General features: G+C 38.5%; 1 protein-coding gene across 1 annotated transcript; it reads left to right on the top strand.

Annotated features, from left to right (window-relative positions):
- The first annotated feature begins 7,710 nt into the window (after positions 1-7,710).
- LOC133529129 (gustatory receptor for sugar taste 43a-like) lies at positions 7,711-16,044 on the top strand. The gene is made up of 9 exons (XM_061866764.1): positions 7,711-8,059; positions 8,568-8,764; positions 10,130-10,280; positions 10,635-10,772; positions 11,402-11,518; positions 11,805-11,990; positions 13,784-13,896; positions 14,936-15,097; positions 15,887-16,044. Exons 1-9 carry the CDS (start codon positions 8,047-8,049, stop codon positions 15,962-15,964), a joined length of 1,155 nt encoding a protein of 384 aa, XP_061722748.1. The 5' UTR covers positions 7,711-8,046; the 3' UTR covers positions 15,965-16,044.
- Positions 16,045-16,337: the final 293 nt, after the last annotated feature.

Raw genomic sequence — 16,337 nt, 5'->3', positions numbered from 1 at the left:
TTGCTTACTGTTTAAAATGTCTGCACCCCAAGCTACCAACTCCTCAGCTGACCTTTTTAGGTATCTACCTATTCCATCGGCTGGCCCTTTACCATGCCCAGCCTCAAAGTAAGACCAGGACATAGCAAGAAACCCGTATTCAAAAGTCGTGGAAGAGCTGGGGTAAAAGTTTTGTTTTTGACGATACTAACTGAAGGGACCGTCAATATAGAGATCTATTGGTTGTAATATCTGGATGAGAACTACGGATGTCCTTTAACACTGGATCCATATGTGCCCATATAGCCGCAGGCAAGTAGAAGAAGAAGAAGTTTGCAGCTATAATTTTCACTAAAGTCCGCAACCACAACCGCTTCAGTGTGCTGCAAATTGTCGATAGCTTGTCTAAAGCTTTTGAATTGTGAAGGTTCAATTTTACATTCTTAAAGGTTTTCAGCTGCTCTATTTCTCACCGTAGGTAATTGTAAATTTTCCCGCAATAATATAAATCGATCTCGTCTTGTTTGTTTGCGACCTCCTTTCTTTCTGGTTGTGCTTTGGGGACTGTCGATTTCAGAAGCATTTTCATAGGCTCTATATTTTCTGGTTGAGGGACATTAGGCTCCATCATCGTCGGAGAGCTTGGAGGGGTGTCATTCCGTCTTAAATTTTGCTGGCTAAGTTTCCAAATTACTCGTGCATTTGTATCTTTCTTGTGTCGTTAAATCATTGACAAGTCTCTTTTTGCGTGATAATTTGCTCGTTGATTATTTTTGTAATTTTCATACTTTTCAGGGTCAAGTTTAAGTTTATCTTTATAGCTTTTTTGTCTTTCTGTCGCTGTAAGTGGCATTGCTACTGAAACAAACGAACCGACGCGACTTTTAAAATAGGTAAAGACGATGTGCCTTTGCTTTTTAAAATATAATAAATGTGATAATGAAGTTAAAATGTGGGGATCGTATTGTATTTTGGTTATTTAAATCGAATATTATAGTGTCAGGTTCACATTATCTATTAACATTTGCGAACGCGATACATCCATAAAAACTATGAAATTTGAGGTTGCAGATACGAAAAAAAATATTGCGCTTAGTAGTACTATTGTAGCAACTGAAGCAATAATTATCAGGATTAAATTTAACGTATTATATAAGGATTTAAGGTTAATCAACCTAAAAATGTCTCTTAAGTCACGTAAAAAGTCTTCAGAGTCACGATTTTCGTGACTAAAGGGACTGTGACTAAAGAGACATTTTAAGACTGCTTTGTTGTTTTTGTCGCAAAACTATTTAAATTACGATAAAAACATATACACTGAGCATTTCAGACTTAAAAGGAACTTAACTAAGATACAAATTAGATGTGAAAGATATATACTTACCGGAATTCTAATGTCACTCAGCCGACACACAATAAACACACGCTGCCACCTCGCGAGTCACGGACGAAATGGCCGAGCCAGTATGAACCTAAAGCAAACGTAGGCGCCATGAAGCGATACTTAGATCCAGCTCTTATTGGCTGAGCCGTTCATAGTCCCTCTCACACGCACATAGCAAAACAATCTATCCTGTGACTCAGCCGACTCGTGTTATCTTAACGCCTGGGGGACATAGTTTTGAAAAAATATTTTGTACACTTACATTATATATATCGTGCGCGTTAATAAGAATTTAGATAAAAGTTACTTATTTGTTTTTAAAAAGCTCGAAATATAGGAAGACGTAATGGAATTATTTTTCAGAATTTCCAATAATAGCAAGTCAGTATGCCTGGGGGACAGTGAGATTTTGTATGAAACAAAAATTTCGTCACCCGAGTCACGAGAAATTTTCTATAAAAATGGAAAAAGTTTGCTTTATAAAACTAAGGCAAACACAAAACAATAGATCTGATTTAATAATTAACATGTAATTATATATTTTATGTAATAAAAAGTAGTGTTTAATATTTTAGAAGTAAACGGGACGCGTTTATACAAAAAAAAGTTGATCGGCCCATATACAACCAGTTTTGGAGTGCAGTTCTGTGTTCCTTAACCCGATCGGTTCTGTTAACTCCTAGTATGTTGCGTTGCGATCCATTGCTCGCTGGCAAATCTTGAGTTAAAATTTCTGGGCTTCAGTTAATGACCAAGATTGGGCGCTGTGGGTTAGGATAGGCTGGATACACATTTGCGGAGCGTGCGCGGGAAGAGGCTGCGGAAGCTCACCCGCTGCGGCGCAAAAGGGCCAGGCGGAGGCGGGTCGCCCACGACCGTCGCCTGCCGCCTTAACGAGGACCTATGGGTGGCAGTCATTCGGGGCCGACAGCCATCCGACTGAAACTAGGTCCTCGAGGTGAAGGGCGAGTCAAAACCTAGGCTTGCCCCAAATGCCGGTTGGGAAATCAATTTCCCGGAGAAGAGGCTTATAGCCGTCTGCTGCGAGGTCATGGTGGTGTGCACTGGTGTTCCCGTGGCCTCGCTTTACAGCACCGAGGCGACAAACAGGTGGTTTTAGTGGGTATACCGGACTCACTTGGGAGTCCCACATAACCACCCGGGTTCGTCCCCGCGCCCGGGTGGTATGCGTAATGCATTTCCCCTGTATAAAAAAAAAAAAAAAAAGGCTGGATACACATGTTGACGAGTTTGCGCTTTGGTGTCAGTAGAAGCTTGCCCTTCATTAACGCCTTCATGGACCAGAAGCTCTTCCAAGTACCTAAGTTTTCAAAAGCTTTTGGCTGAGCTTACTACACCTTAAGCGAAGCCATGTTAATAAAAAAACTAAAAATGGCGCATAAAAAAAAAACAATAATGTTAATATACAATCGTCCACTGGGGATAAAATCCATTAATGTTTCAGTTCCAATTGACGTCACTAGTGATGCGGCATTGCTAATGTTCCCAGAGTGCCGGTAATATTCCCACGGAAATGATTTCAACATAGACTATAATCTTATGTAGCCAATAAAGAAAATGACAAATTTGAGTGTAGTATTCGAATTAAAGTGGGATATCGTTGGATAGGTCTTTCAAAACGAATACGAGTCGCCACAAACCATATTTTGATAAAGTTAATATGTTGGGATATAATCGCTCCGAAAATAAAGTGTCCTCCCTCCTTCAACTTTTGAACCGTGGGTCCAAAAACTATAAAAAATTGTGAAATAAAAGCTTACTAAATACTATCAATGAAAACTATAGCGAACATGATCAGTAGGTACGTCCAGAGTCGTTTTTGAGTTATTGCAAAAAATCTTCTCTTCTTAGTAAAAAGACGTACAAAGCGCAATTGCAAAGAATCCCTGTGCTTGTAATGTATGTATGTCACTTTATTGCACATAAACAGGTTAACATAAAACAGACAAAACAAAACAAAAAAAATGTTATGTACAAAGGCGAACTTATCCCTAAGAGGGATCTCTTCCAGCATGCATGAGTAGTGTTTCCATATCAAGAATAAAAAAATATTGCCACCACCACTAGTCGTTAGGCAGGCACATAAACATTCGTCAAAAGCTTCGCCGTTTATTTCTTTTGCTTGAGTAAACAAACATCAACATTTTCCTTTCGAAAATATAGGCATTACAACTAGGTATTTATGAATAATTCGGGTACCACACGTACGCTGTTTTTAACACTTCTGATAAAGCTGATTTATAAAAACAATACTTCATATTACAATCCAGTAACAATAATGTGTCGCTTATACAACGAAACCGTTACCGAGAATCCGTCCATAGACATATTTAAATGCAGCACTTTTACAAAAAACTGTAACAACCAAGAAACCCGACTACCTTTATGAAAAAATTAACTGGTTAAAGGATGAGCATCATCTGAATACTCGCAGTAAAATACAAAACAAAATATCCTAACCTAGCGTTGCCGTTATCTCACTAGTTTTAAGATGCTTTCGATCGCGAGACGGCTATATTCACCTAAAAGATTTAAATCTCAGCTCCAGTATCCTCTTAGGGGTGACTCACGCTAGGATGTTCCAGGTCGTGAAGGTCCATGTGCTCTCACTAATCCTGCTCTTATGGCACCACCCATGACCGGGCCCGGACCCCAACGGTCCGAGGTTGGGGGGGACACTTCGTTTTCTATAGAAACGTTTTCTATGGTGTCGGACGCCCCGGCCCAGGGCTATTACCGAAAATCGAAGTTCGTCAATTGCGGGTATTTTTCTCTGTCACTCTAATTACGTCTCAGTAAGAGGAAAAGAGAAATATCCCCGCAATTTGGGAATTTCGGTTTTCGCGGTAGGCCCCCAGACCCGGAATGTTTAACGTGAGTCATTCATTATGCTTTTCTTTGTTATTTAAAGATAAATGCCATCAAAGTCAAAATAAAATTGTGAAAATTAAAGCCTAGTTTAATATGTTTTAGATCTTCTCCTTCTTCCTCGCGTTGTCCCGGCATTATGCCACGGCTCATATGTGGGTTGATATGTATTAAATTACTGGCAAAAAAAGTTCTGAATAGGTGCCAAGTCCTGTAGACACTGATTAATTGATTGATGGATTGAGGATAAATTGAAGCTCAAGTCTTGATTTAGACCTGATGAAACGTTTTTTTTTCACTTCTAAGATGAATGTGGATCGGGTAGAGAATGCCTCATGGCATTAAGCTCGCCTTTTGTACTATAAGGTTTTCTTTTGTGCAATAAAGATTAAATAAATAAATAAATGTGACCATTACGATTACCAGTGAGTAAAGTAAGTATACGATTACCACCAGTTTGACACTGAAATATTCGTTAACGTCTGCGTAAATTACTTTCTATACATCTCGTTCAGACTAATACTCAGTACGACCGAGATGCATAGAAAGTTACGCACACGCTAGCGAATATTTCAGTGTCAAGCTCCTAGTAAGGCTACTATTATCAATGTCTTAGAGGCGTGTAATAGTATTTTATACACTCGTGATATAATAGACAGCTTTTCAGTCGAGTGCCGTCAAATATCAATATCAAATATCAAACATTTATTCAGCAAATAGGCCACAGGGGCACTTTTACATGTCCATTTTTACAAACAATAAATTAAAAAAAAAACAATTACAAATATCGAATCTATGAAATAATAAATACTTTATTAGAGATGTATACTGTCTCTAAATGTCAAATTACACAAAAAAAAACTATGATAAAAAAATAAAACCATAAAATACTAAAATTCTTTAGAGATGTATAAGTCTCTAAGTGTCAGAGATAAAATATAAAAAATATATTAAATTATCCTTAGAGATGTAGAGGGTCGCCAAGGCTTGAATTCTTATATAAATAATTAAAAGACAAAAAAAATAAAACAGACAAGAACCGAATGAAGTGTCTCACGTTAATGTCACTCAAAAGTAAAGTTACATACTTTAACATAACCTGTACCCCGTGTAAGCTTAAACAGACCGGTCTCCACAAACAGCACCCGTTCACGAGTATGACGTGTATCTCAGCCATCGCCTCCCTCAACCTTCATTCGGGAAAGTGGCGACCCGATCAACGACGCCACCGTAAGTAAAGACTTTTAAGCGAGCATGACATGTTCAAGCTGCCGGGTTGTATTAATAAAAATATAATAAAAAATTGTGAGATACAACATTTGTGCTTGTAAGTTACATTAAAGACGGCATAGCGCCACATAAACGCGACTACATATTATTCAGAAGGAGTGCCTACCTATAAAACTAAATTATAAATTTAAATTGACTTAGAGATGTACAGGTCTCTAAGTGTCCAAATCATTAAAATAGGTATTAAAATAAAATTGAATTTAAAATAAAATAAAATTTAAAATAAAATAAAATCTTAGAGGTGTATAAGGTCTCTAAGTGTCCAAAACTAAAATAATACAATCAAACGAGAACATGATGTTCTCTTGTGTCAGTTCTACTGGACGCTAGTATGGTTATTTCACAGAAAGAAAACGAAAACACTATTACTTACATTTTTATCATACTATCAAGATCAAGCTACTGGCTTAAAGGCATCCTTATCATCTATGAAATCATTCACAGCATAATACGCCTTACTTAACAAAGAGCTCTTAACGTGTGACTTAAATTTGTTAAGAGGCAAATTCACTATATCAGTGGGAACTTTGTTATAAAAACGTGTACAGTTCCCGACGAAAGACGTACTAACCTTACGGAGGCGGTGGGCGGGCACAGCAAGTTTATGCTTGTTTCTAGTGTTATAGTTATGGATATCACTGTTAAGCTTGAATTCGTTGATGTTTTTCCGAACATACATAATATTCTCAAGTATGTATTGAGATGCAACGGTAAGAATGCTTGCATCTTTAAATTTCTCTCTTAGGGATACTCGAGCGCCTAGTCCATAGATGGAACGTACAGCTCGCTTTTGCAGTACAAATATTGTCTGAATGTCTGCCGCTTTTCCCCACAACAGAATTCCATACGACATAACACTATGGAAGTAACTAAAGTATACCAGCCTGGCCGTCTCTACGTTTGATAGCTGTCTGATTCTCCTCACTGCATAGGCTGCTGAACTAAGTTTGCCGGCTAAAGTGGCTATATGTGCATGCCATTGCAGTTTTGAGTCTAAAGTGACTCCCAGGAAAACAGTTCGATCTTCAAATTCCAGCGTATCACCTTTTATTTTAATCTTGCTGTTATTTACCTGCTTGACGTTAGGTAGCGTAAATTTTATGCATTTGGTTTTCTTTGCGTTCAAAAGCAAATTGTTTGCCGTAAACCAGTTTAATACGGTAGATAGCGCGTCATTAATGCTCTCGAATCTATTTTCCTTTCTGTTCACTTTAAATATAAGGGAAGTGTCATCTGCAAACAACACTATATCATGTCTTTCTTGCACAACTTTTGGTAGGTCATTGATGTATACCAAAAACAGGAAGGGACCAAGAATTGAACCTTGCGGCACTCCGAGGGCTACCGGGGACCCAGCCGATTGAGTTCCATTAATAACTACTCGCTGAGTTCTATTCGAAAGGTACGATGAGACAAGGTCAAGGGCACTAGCTTTTATCCCATAGTGACTTAATTTTTTCTTTAAATTTTCGTGATCAACGCAATCAAATGCCTTCGACAGATCACAGAAAATTCCAATAGCATCTTGAGCTTTTTCCCAAGCGTCAAAGATGTGTTTTAGAAGTACCACACCGGCGTCAGTAGTTGATCGACCTCTGGTAAAACCAAATTGATTGCTATCAAGCAGTTTATTTCTGTTGAAATGTGACGATAGTTGATTTAGAATAAGTTTCTCGAACACTTTGCTTAATGCCGGTAGTATTGAAATAGGTCTAAAGTTTGTGGAGTCGGTTCTTGTTCCTGATTTAAACAACGGGATAATTTTGCTATGTTTCATAATATCTGGAAAAATTCCAGCATCAATGCATCTGTTGAAAATCTCAGCTAAGTATGGTGCAATCGATTCAATAATGGAATGTAATACTTTGACTGACAGACCCCATAGGTCTTCTGTTTTCTTTATATTTAATGACCTAAAAGTCTTAAGAACTATGTTCGGAGTGACATACGAAAATTTGAAAATTTCTGTACATTCCGAAAAACCGCTCAAAATGATCTGCCACTTCACGGTCAGAACTTACTAAAGTGTCAGCAATTCGTACGGTGTAGTGCGGATCCTTCATCTTACGTTTTCCAGTTTCATTGCCGATTACTTGCCAGCGTGTTTAGGCAACCAAGCTTGCTGAGTTGCCTAAGTAAGGTACGAGATTGAAAAGCTTGATTATTGTATACAATACTTTTTTCTACGAGTGATCTAAAACTTCTTACTTGAAAATTGGTAAGTGCCTTAGTAGACCACAATGTATACTACAACAATATTTTGGAACGTTAGCTTGTGAAGATGTTCTTGAAATCGACTGTGCTATAGTTGGGTGGTTTTGTACTGATTTTTTGTTTATCTTTATATTAAATAAGTGGAGGATGAAGAGTTGCACGCGGAAGGTGCACTGGCGCTGCTGCTGCGGCTGTGCTGTTGGGCCAGAGTTGCGCCGAGACGCGTGCGCACCCGCAGCGGCTGGAGCTTCGAAACATCCGCGTCACTTGCGTCGCTGCAGGCCTTCGGGATGACATTGCTCAGTACGTATTAAATAAGTGTATACTGTACTCCTTTTAATACAGCTGCAGAGTTGCACGCGGAAGGCGCGTTAGTGCAGTTGCTGCATCGGCGCAACTACCCAGCGGTTGTTTGCAAATAAGGAATCGATATTTGTAATTGTTCTAAATTTTTATAAAGCATCTTGACATGTACAAGTACCTTTGTTGCCTATTTGCTGAAAGTTTGAGTTTAAGGTGTTTGGTAGGTAATTATTTAAACAGGGTCTCGATGACGCTCTGTTTTTTGATAGATAATCTAAAAGAAGTCCAAAAGTATTGTTACAAAAAAGAAATAGTTGGACCAAGATAAGTCTGCAACGATTTTGATAGCATACGCAGTGTCAGTGTTATTTTAAACGTCACACTTCTATAAAATAATGACTTATAAATAGCACTCGCACTGCTTCTCTTGGTCTAACTCTACCTATGTACATTTCATTTTCTTGCTATTTTAATAGCATAAGTTTTACATTATATATTATTGCTTCAGATGCGGCAATTATAACTAGTATAATCCTGGACTTCTACCAAGAGCCAGAAAAGCGACTCCGAGTCGGCGCCACTTTTTTGAAGACGGTCATTTGGCTCACTGAGATAGCGTTGGTTATGGGTATTGCCAGCCTCGCTGTATACACAGGACCCGCCCAGGTGGAGTGCTTGAAGAGAGTACTAAAGCAGTTACAAAAGGTATAATAGTTTTAGAAATCTATTATTAATCCGCCGGTAGTGATGTGCCGCTGGAAATTTTCCCGACCTGGAAATATACCCGTTGAGTATATTACCGGGAAAATTACCGTTTTACATTTATTTCATTAGTCGACAACGACATGGAATTGTAATGGACTGAGTGTTTGCGCTAAACGCTTAACACGTTAAATATTGTCATGGCATGGTAAAGAAACATGGTAGTAAAACAGGCGGCTGTTTCTGTTGGTAGGGGTAACTAAATTAATAAATTAAATAAAATTTGAATTTAAATAGAGTATCACAAGGAAAACCGGGGGGTAACCTTGTCAAGCATTATGTTATAAAATTTCTTACACAATCTACCAGCTAATACTATTTATTTCAATTACACTTTCAAATTAAATATGTACACATAAAGTAAGTAATATTTTTTTGTTACAAAACTAAAAGTCTAACTCTTAAAAGGGCCCCCGAGGCATAGAGCCAGAGATGCTGGCAGAATTTCCTCGCTGAATCGCAATACTTATTAATTGAGCGGAGGAAGGTGCCAGCTCCTCTGATGTCCCCAAAGAATCCGTAAAAAAACTCTAAGCGCTCAGGCCCCACGAACCGAGGGGCTCGACACCAAATGCAACAAAGTTGTAATTGGCGTCGAGACCCCCGTATTTCCGCCTTTTGAGGTTCTCAGCAACTTCTACGCGTCCGCTTTCTTTGAAGTACCGTGAAGGTGGGACGGGGCCAGTGTGTCGACACAGGTTGTATCCCACACCAGCACTCGTCCCATCCTCCTCGGTATCAGCGACATCCCGTCGGGTCTCTTACCATCATCCCGGGCTGTACCAGCTGGCGTGAGTATTGCAGGCACGTCGACAGTGGTAAGAGACCAGCGGATAATGTCATTGCGCGCAGCGTGACGCGACAAACGCCCCGCGCTTCGTTGACAAGACAGACCGTGACGCCGCAGCTGGTCCACGTCACTCCCACAGTGGCATTTATGCGATGCACAGACTGAAACCCCCAAGCGCAGCCCAACCATACAGGGTATTCCCATCAAGGTGAGTACTAGAATTGGGCGAAGGATATGCGTTTAGCCAGTGGCCAGCCTCCCTAAAACCGACTGCAATCAGCCGAGCTCCTTGGCTGTTATCTAAACAAGTGGTATATGTTATTTTAGACAAAACATCATCCCAGCTCCTCTGTGATTTAAGATTATATGGAGGGTCATATCCATGTCAAGCAGACAGCCAGGCATTTCTAGCATCGTCCAAGCCTGTGATCTCACAGTTTAAGGGTATGGCTACAAAATCAGCAGACACCTACCAGTTTTAAGACAAGTCATAATAAAAGTTTTCTAAACGTTTCCAGATCAATTCGGACCTGAACTTAAACAATCCATCTGCTAAAACTGAAAAAATAAAAAGTATCATAATGGTTATCTTGCTGACGTGGGTGGTCTTCATTATGATTATGGATGTTGTTTTTTATTACCCACATAGTTTAGAGGAGGGAACGGTGTGTAAGTATGCGTTTATAAAATAAAAAAGCAAGGAGGCAATAGGTATATCAATGCATTGGCAACATGAAAGCAAAAATAATGCCTAGACCCGGCCAGGTACAAATTTTGTAAGTCATTTCTTCTCGAATAATAATTAAATTATGTTGCTCTATCAACCTCAACTGTTAACGTGTTCCTGGGTTGTGAAACACGTTTCATCTAATGACGTAGTAATGTAAGCAAATCAAATATTTTATCATCTGGGATGGTCGGGTATTTTTATCTCTGCGCCTGATATATTTTTGGCAGTTTTGGCACAGCCATCAAATATTGATCAGTGTAAGCTTACAGTACAAATAGAAATATTGCTTGCAGGTATATTGTGCCTGCAACTTCCATTCTACGTCGCGCACTTGTTGTGGTGGCAGGCGGTTCTGCGCTGGGCTCTCACAGTGGAGGCCGTGCATGGTGCTGCTGCAACTGTTAACCATCGCTTGCAATCGATTCGTCTTGGTAAGTACCATATATAGTGAAGAGTTTAGCTTAGGGTTTATGTAGTAACTAACCAATGTCCGCCGCTTCATTCAAGTAAAAATCGGTATTGTCCTTATTCTTTCCCCTCTTACTAATCGTAAAATTCAACCTCCATTTGAACCCTTTGGGTAATGATTCTCTGGATAAAAATATAATATAAACTAAATTTCTGTCAAACTCGTTACGAAATATTAGTCAAATGGAGGCACAAATGTTCAAACATCTGCACATCCAGTTATAAAAACATATAAACAACTAAATTTCTGTCAAAGTCGTTAAGAATTATTAGTGAAATGGAGGCACAAATGTTCAACCATCTGCACATCCAGTTATAAAAACATACAAACAACTAAATTTCTGTCAAAGTCGTTAAGAATTATTAGTGAAATGGAGGCACAAATGTTCAAATACACACTCTCTGATTTTGTTCAGCACATCCAGTTATAAAAACATACAAACATTAACATGTATAATACATATTAGTAGGATCTACCAGAGGATACAAACATCCACAACTTCATGTTTCCAGTCGGGGTCGGCTATCCTAATCCTGGTTTATTGGATTGGATTGGACATGTACAATTTTTTTCTTGTTTTCGGGTTGCAAGCTACGATGAAACCAGTATCGATGAAGCTGGATGAGTTCCTGAGCAAACCTCGCTCCATCGGCACTCTACTGAACTGTATTAGGGATCCAGCCTTGACAGCGAAGACGACTGAATTGGGTATTACATTTTAAGCTAATATCGCACTAAGTACTAATTAACGATTTCTATTCCATCCCTTTTATGGAGGCATCCCTGGAAGAAAAATACCTATCTTGAGTGGATCATCCTTATGTTCATTTAGGACTAGGTAATGGTCGCGGGAATCGCCAAATCCGGAACTTATTCTGTATACATAACCCGTTCTGTGTTCCCGGGACCCTACATAGGACGAACGATTCATGACAACTTATTGATAAAATTCGAACCTTGTGCATGCCTACCTAAATCAATTTATAATTTCCAGGAATCCAAAACTTCACTTATCCAGCGCAAGTAAAAACCCTGATTCGGTGTCTCGCTCTCTCATACGAGCGTATTGGCGACATCATGAGACAGATGAACGAAACCAACGGCTTATTGCTCATGATCATACTCACGACCACTTTCATGAAACTGGTTGTAACGCCATACTACATGTTGATATATGCACGTAAGTATCGCTTTAGAATGATAACGCACTTATCGACTAAAATATCTTTGTGATTGTCCTGAAGCTTGACTTCTAGAAATATGAAATAATAAATATTTATTACAAGATGTAGGTACTTAATATTTGGATACAAATCGGTGGTCTTATACTCACCTCATAGGTACCCTGACTTATTGCATGAAGTACCTACATAAAAATGAATTATCATTTTGTAATAAAGGTTAACTCTTTAACAAAATGAATAATCAGCTTGATTAGAACACGTTTCATAATTCGAGTTCAATACTTTGTACGTCGCATCGGGATTTATCTCGAAAATATTAGGAAATTTCCCGGTACTTAACTCTCGGGACTTACTTTTGGAAGCGACTTACATAGCATATTGTTATGATAAATATGTAGTTATTTCTGCCTGCAAGGGTAGCCTCTAAATAATTGCACGGAATGTCGGATACCCAATATTTCATTGAAAGAGTCAGTGAGTGAGAGGTGGCCTAGGGTCAGAGCGTGCGACTTTCAATCCAAAGGTAGCGTGGTCAAACCCCAGCTCGTACGAATGAGTTTTCAGAACTTATGTACGAAATATCATTTGATAATTTACCAGTCGCTTTTGTCGGTGAAGGAAAAAATCGTGAAGAAACCGGACTAATTCCTAAGGCCTAGTGACCCTCTAGGTTGGAAGGTCAGATGGCAAGCTTTCATTAAAACTACTTAGTGCCTCCACCAATTCTTGGGATTAGTTGCAAAACGGACCCCAGGCTCTTATGAGCCGTGGCAAAAATGCCGGGACAACGCGATGAAAAAATGGTTTTTTGTTTTACGATGATAACTTTTATGATGTTGACAAAGAATCGTATAACTTGCGAGAGATATTCCTAAACGATTCCCAAGTTTCCTAAATTTCTTATAGAGCGTCGTTCGATAGCGGGACGTTACCGGGAAATTATCAGCTTGGAAAGAAATCACGGTTACGGGCCATCACTAGTTCGAACGTTTCGATCTCGACAAACGCCACCCGATATGGGCCCGTAAGCAACATAATGTAAATGGTAGGTCATTTACATTATGGTGCTAACATCCTAATTCCAAACAGCTGACAGCAAATTTGTAACGTCTTATTGCCATACTAAGATTGAGATTGAAACCTATTATGGCAGTGTCGAGCACTGGGACATTTCCGTTATGATGTTTGAAGTATGAATCTGCTGAAGTTTATTCAGCATCTCTTGCTGAGACACTGTAGATATAAATATGTACCCATCTTTCATAAATCCTACATTACTTTAGAAACCGGGAAACGAAGGATTGCAGGCTAAGTAGATACAGATTCTCAAACTTACAGTAATAATAAATAAAAAAAATACGAATCTACTACCTACTATTGGTAGTTGAATGCCAAGACGTCGTGTCATAATTTGACGTTTAAAAACAAAAGAAGGTTACTTTACTGGCCTATGTGTGTAAGGCTGTATGATATTCCTTTACATATCACCTTCATTCATCGCACCGGATACGTAATATTTCCGGACCCATTGAAGCAAAGAGAATTTGAAATTTAACTTTTTGATATTTAACAAATTTAACACATATCTGTGAAAGAATAAGGATCAAAGTCAAATGGCGTTCTAAAAGTTTCAATCATGTGTCGAAAGATGGCAGTAAATTTACGTGGCTACAAATTTTTAATTGACAATCCACCTCTATATCAAATTCTTTTTGATTCAAGTAAGTCATGTTAACATTTCATTGCAAGTTTGAGAAAATAATAGATAATGCCCTATTTATCGGTATAGTTGATGACGAGAGCAACGTGGTGTTTGATGTGATGCTGTCCCTGAACTGGAGTCTCGCCATCCTGGCTATTCTGGTACTGACCATAGAGCCATGCCACAGGGTGCATTCACAGGTATACTATTGCAATATTTCTCGACTAAAATGTTATGCCAGTAAAGCAAGGTTAGCAAGTCAGTAATAGTAGTTTATGCGACTGATACATAATGAAAGGCATTAAAATACGAGCGTGGGTTTAAGTACGAACGAAGTGAGTTTCTTAAAAGGACCACACGAGTACCTCAGGATAAGCCAGGGAGCGTCACAAGCCTTCGGAAATTGTCATACATATATACTTGGTAATTTCGACCCATGCTATCGAGCCCGGGTGGCAGAGCGGTTCAGGTATCTGTCACGTAAACGGAGGACGCTAGTCCGGCCCGGGCACTGGAGGCCTTTGTATTTTTTTTTATACACCGTGTTTTTTTTTTCGTTAATTTGAAGGGTGCATCCCTGAGCTTGAATTAAGTACCTTCCTCAAAGACACCGGTATTCTAATTAACTTAATTTCGGAGATAATCCATTTTTATCTTATAAGACCCTTACGAGGGTGTACACTTGCCTTAGGCCTGTTTACATGTTGATTAGTGTTTAGTACGAGTTCATACATTTGCTACTAAACGTAAGTACTATCTCGGACGATCGATGTTCGAAATGACATTGATATGTCAGAGTTTTCAATTGTTTAGTTAAGTTAAATGTCCGTGTTAAAACAACGCTATGTAACATTTAATTACTTTTTATAAAAATAATTAAAAAATAACAAAAAAAAAATTGTTTTGAAAATTAACTATGCCATTTAGTTTCCTTAAACGTACTTACCGATACCTCGAAGTTAACGGAATTCAATAAAAACACCGTGTATATGACATTTATTTCGTTTAAAGTTTAAATATTAGTAGAATAGCCGATTTGTTCGGTTCATTTTTTTATTGATTCGGGTATTATTCGGCAAATATTTTTTTATATCTATGTTTGTCTTGTTGCAACACGGTAAAATGTACGCTCCTCCAAAAAAAACATACAAGCGAATTGAGAACCTCATATATTATTTTGAAATCTTGAAGTAGGTTAAAAATTCTTCTTATAAAGCGTGAACCTCTTTTAATATTCAGAGGGAGCGCACCGAAGTCCTAGTTAGACAGCTGACAGCACACCTGGCTCCAAGTAGGCAGCTATCCAAGGAACTGGAGCAGTTCACTAAGCTAATCGTGCTGAACAAGCCCAGATTCACGGCGCTTGGAATCTATACCCTGGATCGACCGCTTATGGCGATGGTATGTTGTTTCTTCTACTGATACACTACTTACATACCTACTGGGCTTTGTTAATAGTACGGCACTAATCAAGGGATATTTATAAGAAAATTTGGAGTATTGTTAATATTTCACCGATACCTAGAGGCAAACAGAATTTTGAAATAGAGGTGTATTGTCAAAGAAAACGTAGCGACGTAAATTTACTGCCATCTTTCGACACATCATTAAAACTTTCAGAACGCTATTTGACATTGATTCTTATTCTTTCAGTTATATGTGTTCAATTTGTAAAAATATCAACAAGTGGCGCCATCTAAAAGATCAAAGGTACAGGAGCATCGTTTCAAGCGATGGCGCCACCACCTTTAGCTAGTGCCCGGTAAGATGGCGCCACTTTTTGATATTTAACATATTGAACACAAAGGGAGCGTGCATGAACTGTAGGAGGCAGCACAGGAGCCATCAGATTTTTGGCGCGAGGCGTAAATGTGATGTTTATTGTTCCGATGTAGCCCACAAGATGGCAAAATCTACTCTGCACAAGAAAAGACGTGACGTGTAAATGTACATGTTTATTGTTCCGATTCAGGCCACAAGATGGCAGACCCTCCAACGCGCACGGTCCCTATATCAGTGAAATAATAGGGATCAGTCAAATGACGTTCTAAAAGTTTTAATTACGTGTCGAAAGATAGAATATTTACATCGCTACAAAGTTTTCTTTGACAATACACCTCTATTTCAAATTTTATTTGCTAGAAGGCATCTTATTCTTCATTACATAAGGTTGTTTTTTATTTATTTCAGATGCTGAGCGGTATAACAACGTATTTAGTCATCATCATACAATTTCAAAAGTTTTCTCACAAACTAGAGTACGACTAACAAGATTTTTAAACATGAGATAATTTTTAAATATTTCTCTTCAAATTCCTTTTTTACCTCGCTAGCTCGAAAGAACTTTAGTACTTACTAGTCGAATGATGGTCCCTTTAAGTAGGTACCTTTTGTTTGGGATTAATTTAAAAAAATAATTAAAGTAATATTTTTTTAACGTATTGTTATTACTTAAATTTTAAAATTGTCTAAAAATTTGCGTGATAGCTACCTACTCCATATATTAAGGAAGTGCCATAGGGTCCATCATTCGACGCGTGAGGCAAAGAGAATTTGAAATAGAGGTGGATTGCTTATGGCGGGAGTAGGATATGATGATGATGTTGATGACATTATTTTATGTTATCTAAAGAGGAAAATG

This window comes from Cydia pomonella, chromosome 20 (assembly GCF_033807575.1).
Source record: "Cydia pomonella isolate Wapato2018A chromosome 20, ilCydPomo1, whole genome shotgun sequence".
Lineage (NCBI taxonomy): Eukaryota > Metazoa > Arthropoda > Insecta > Lepidoptera > Tortricidae > Cydia > Cydia pomonella.
Note: the sequence above shows the minus strand (reverse complement) of the source record. Positions and strands in the feature narration are given on the sequence as shown.

Coding starts and splice junctions, on each gene's coding strand:
- LOC133529129 (XM_061866764.1), top strand. Junction 10,281..10,634: donor TTTAGAGGAGGGAACGGTGT/GTAAGTATGCGT, acceptor TATTGCTTGCAG/GTATATTGTGCCTGCAACTT. Junction 10,773..11,401: donor CTTGCAATCGATTCGTCTTG/GTAAGTACCATA, acceptor TCGGGTTGCAAG/CTACGATGAAACCAGTATCG.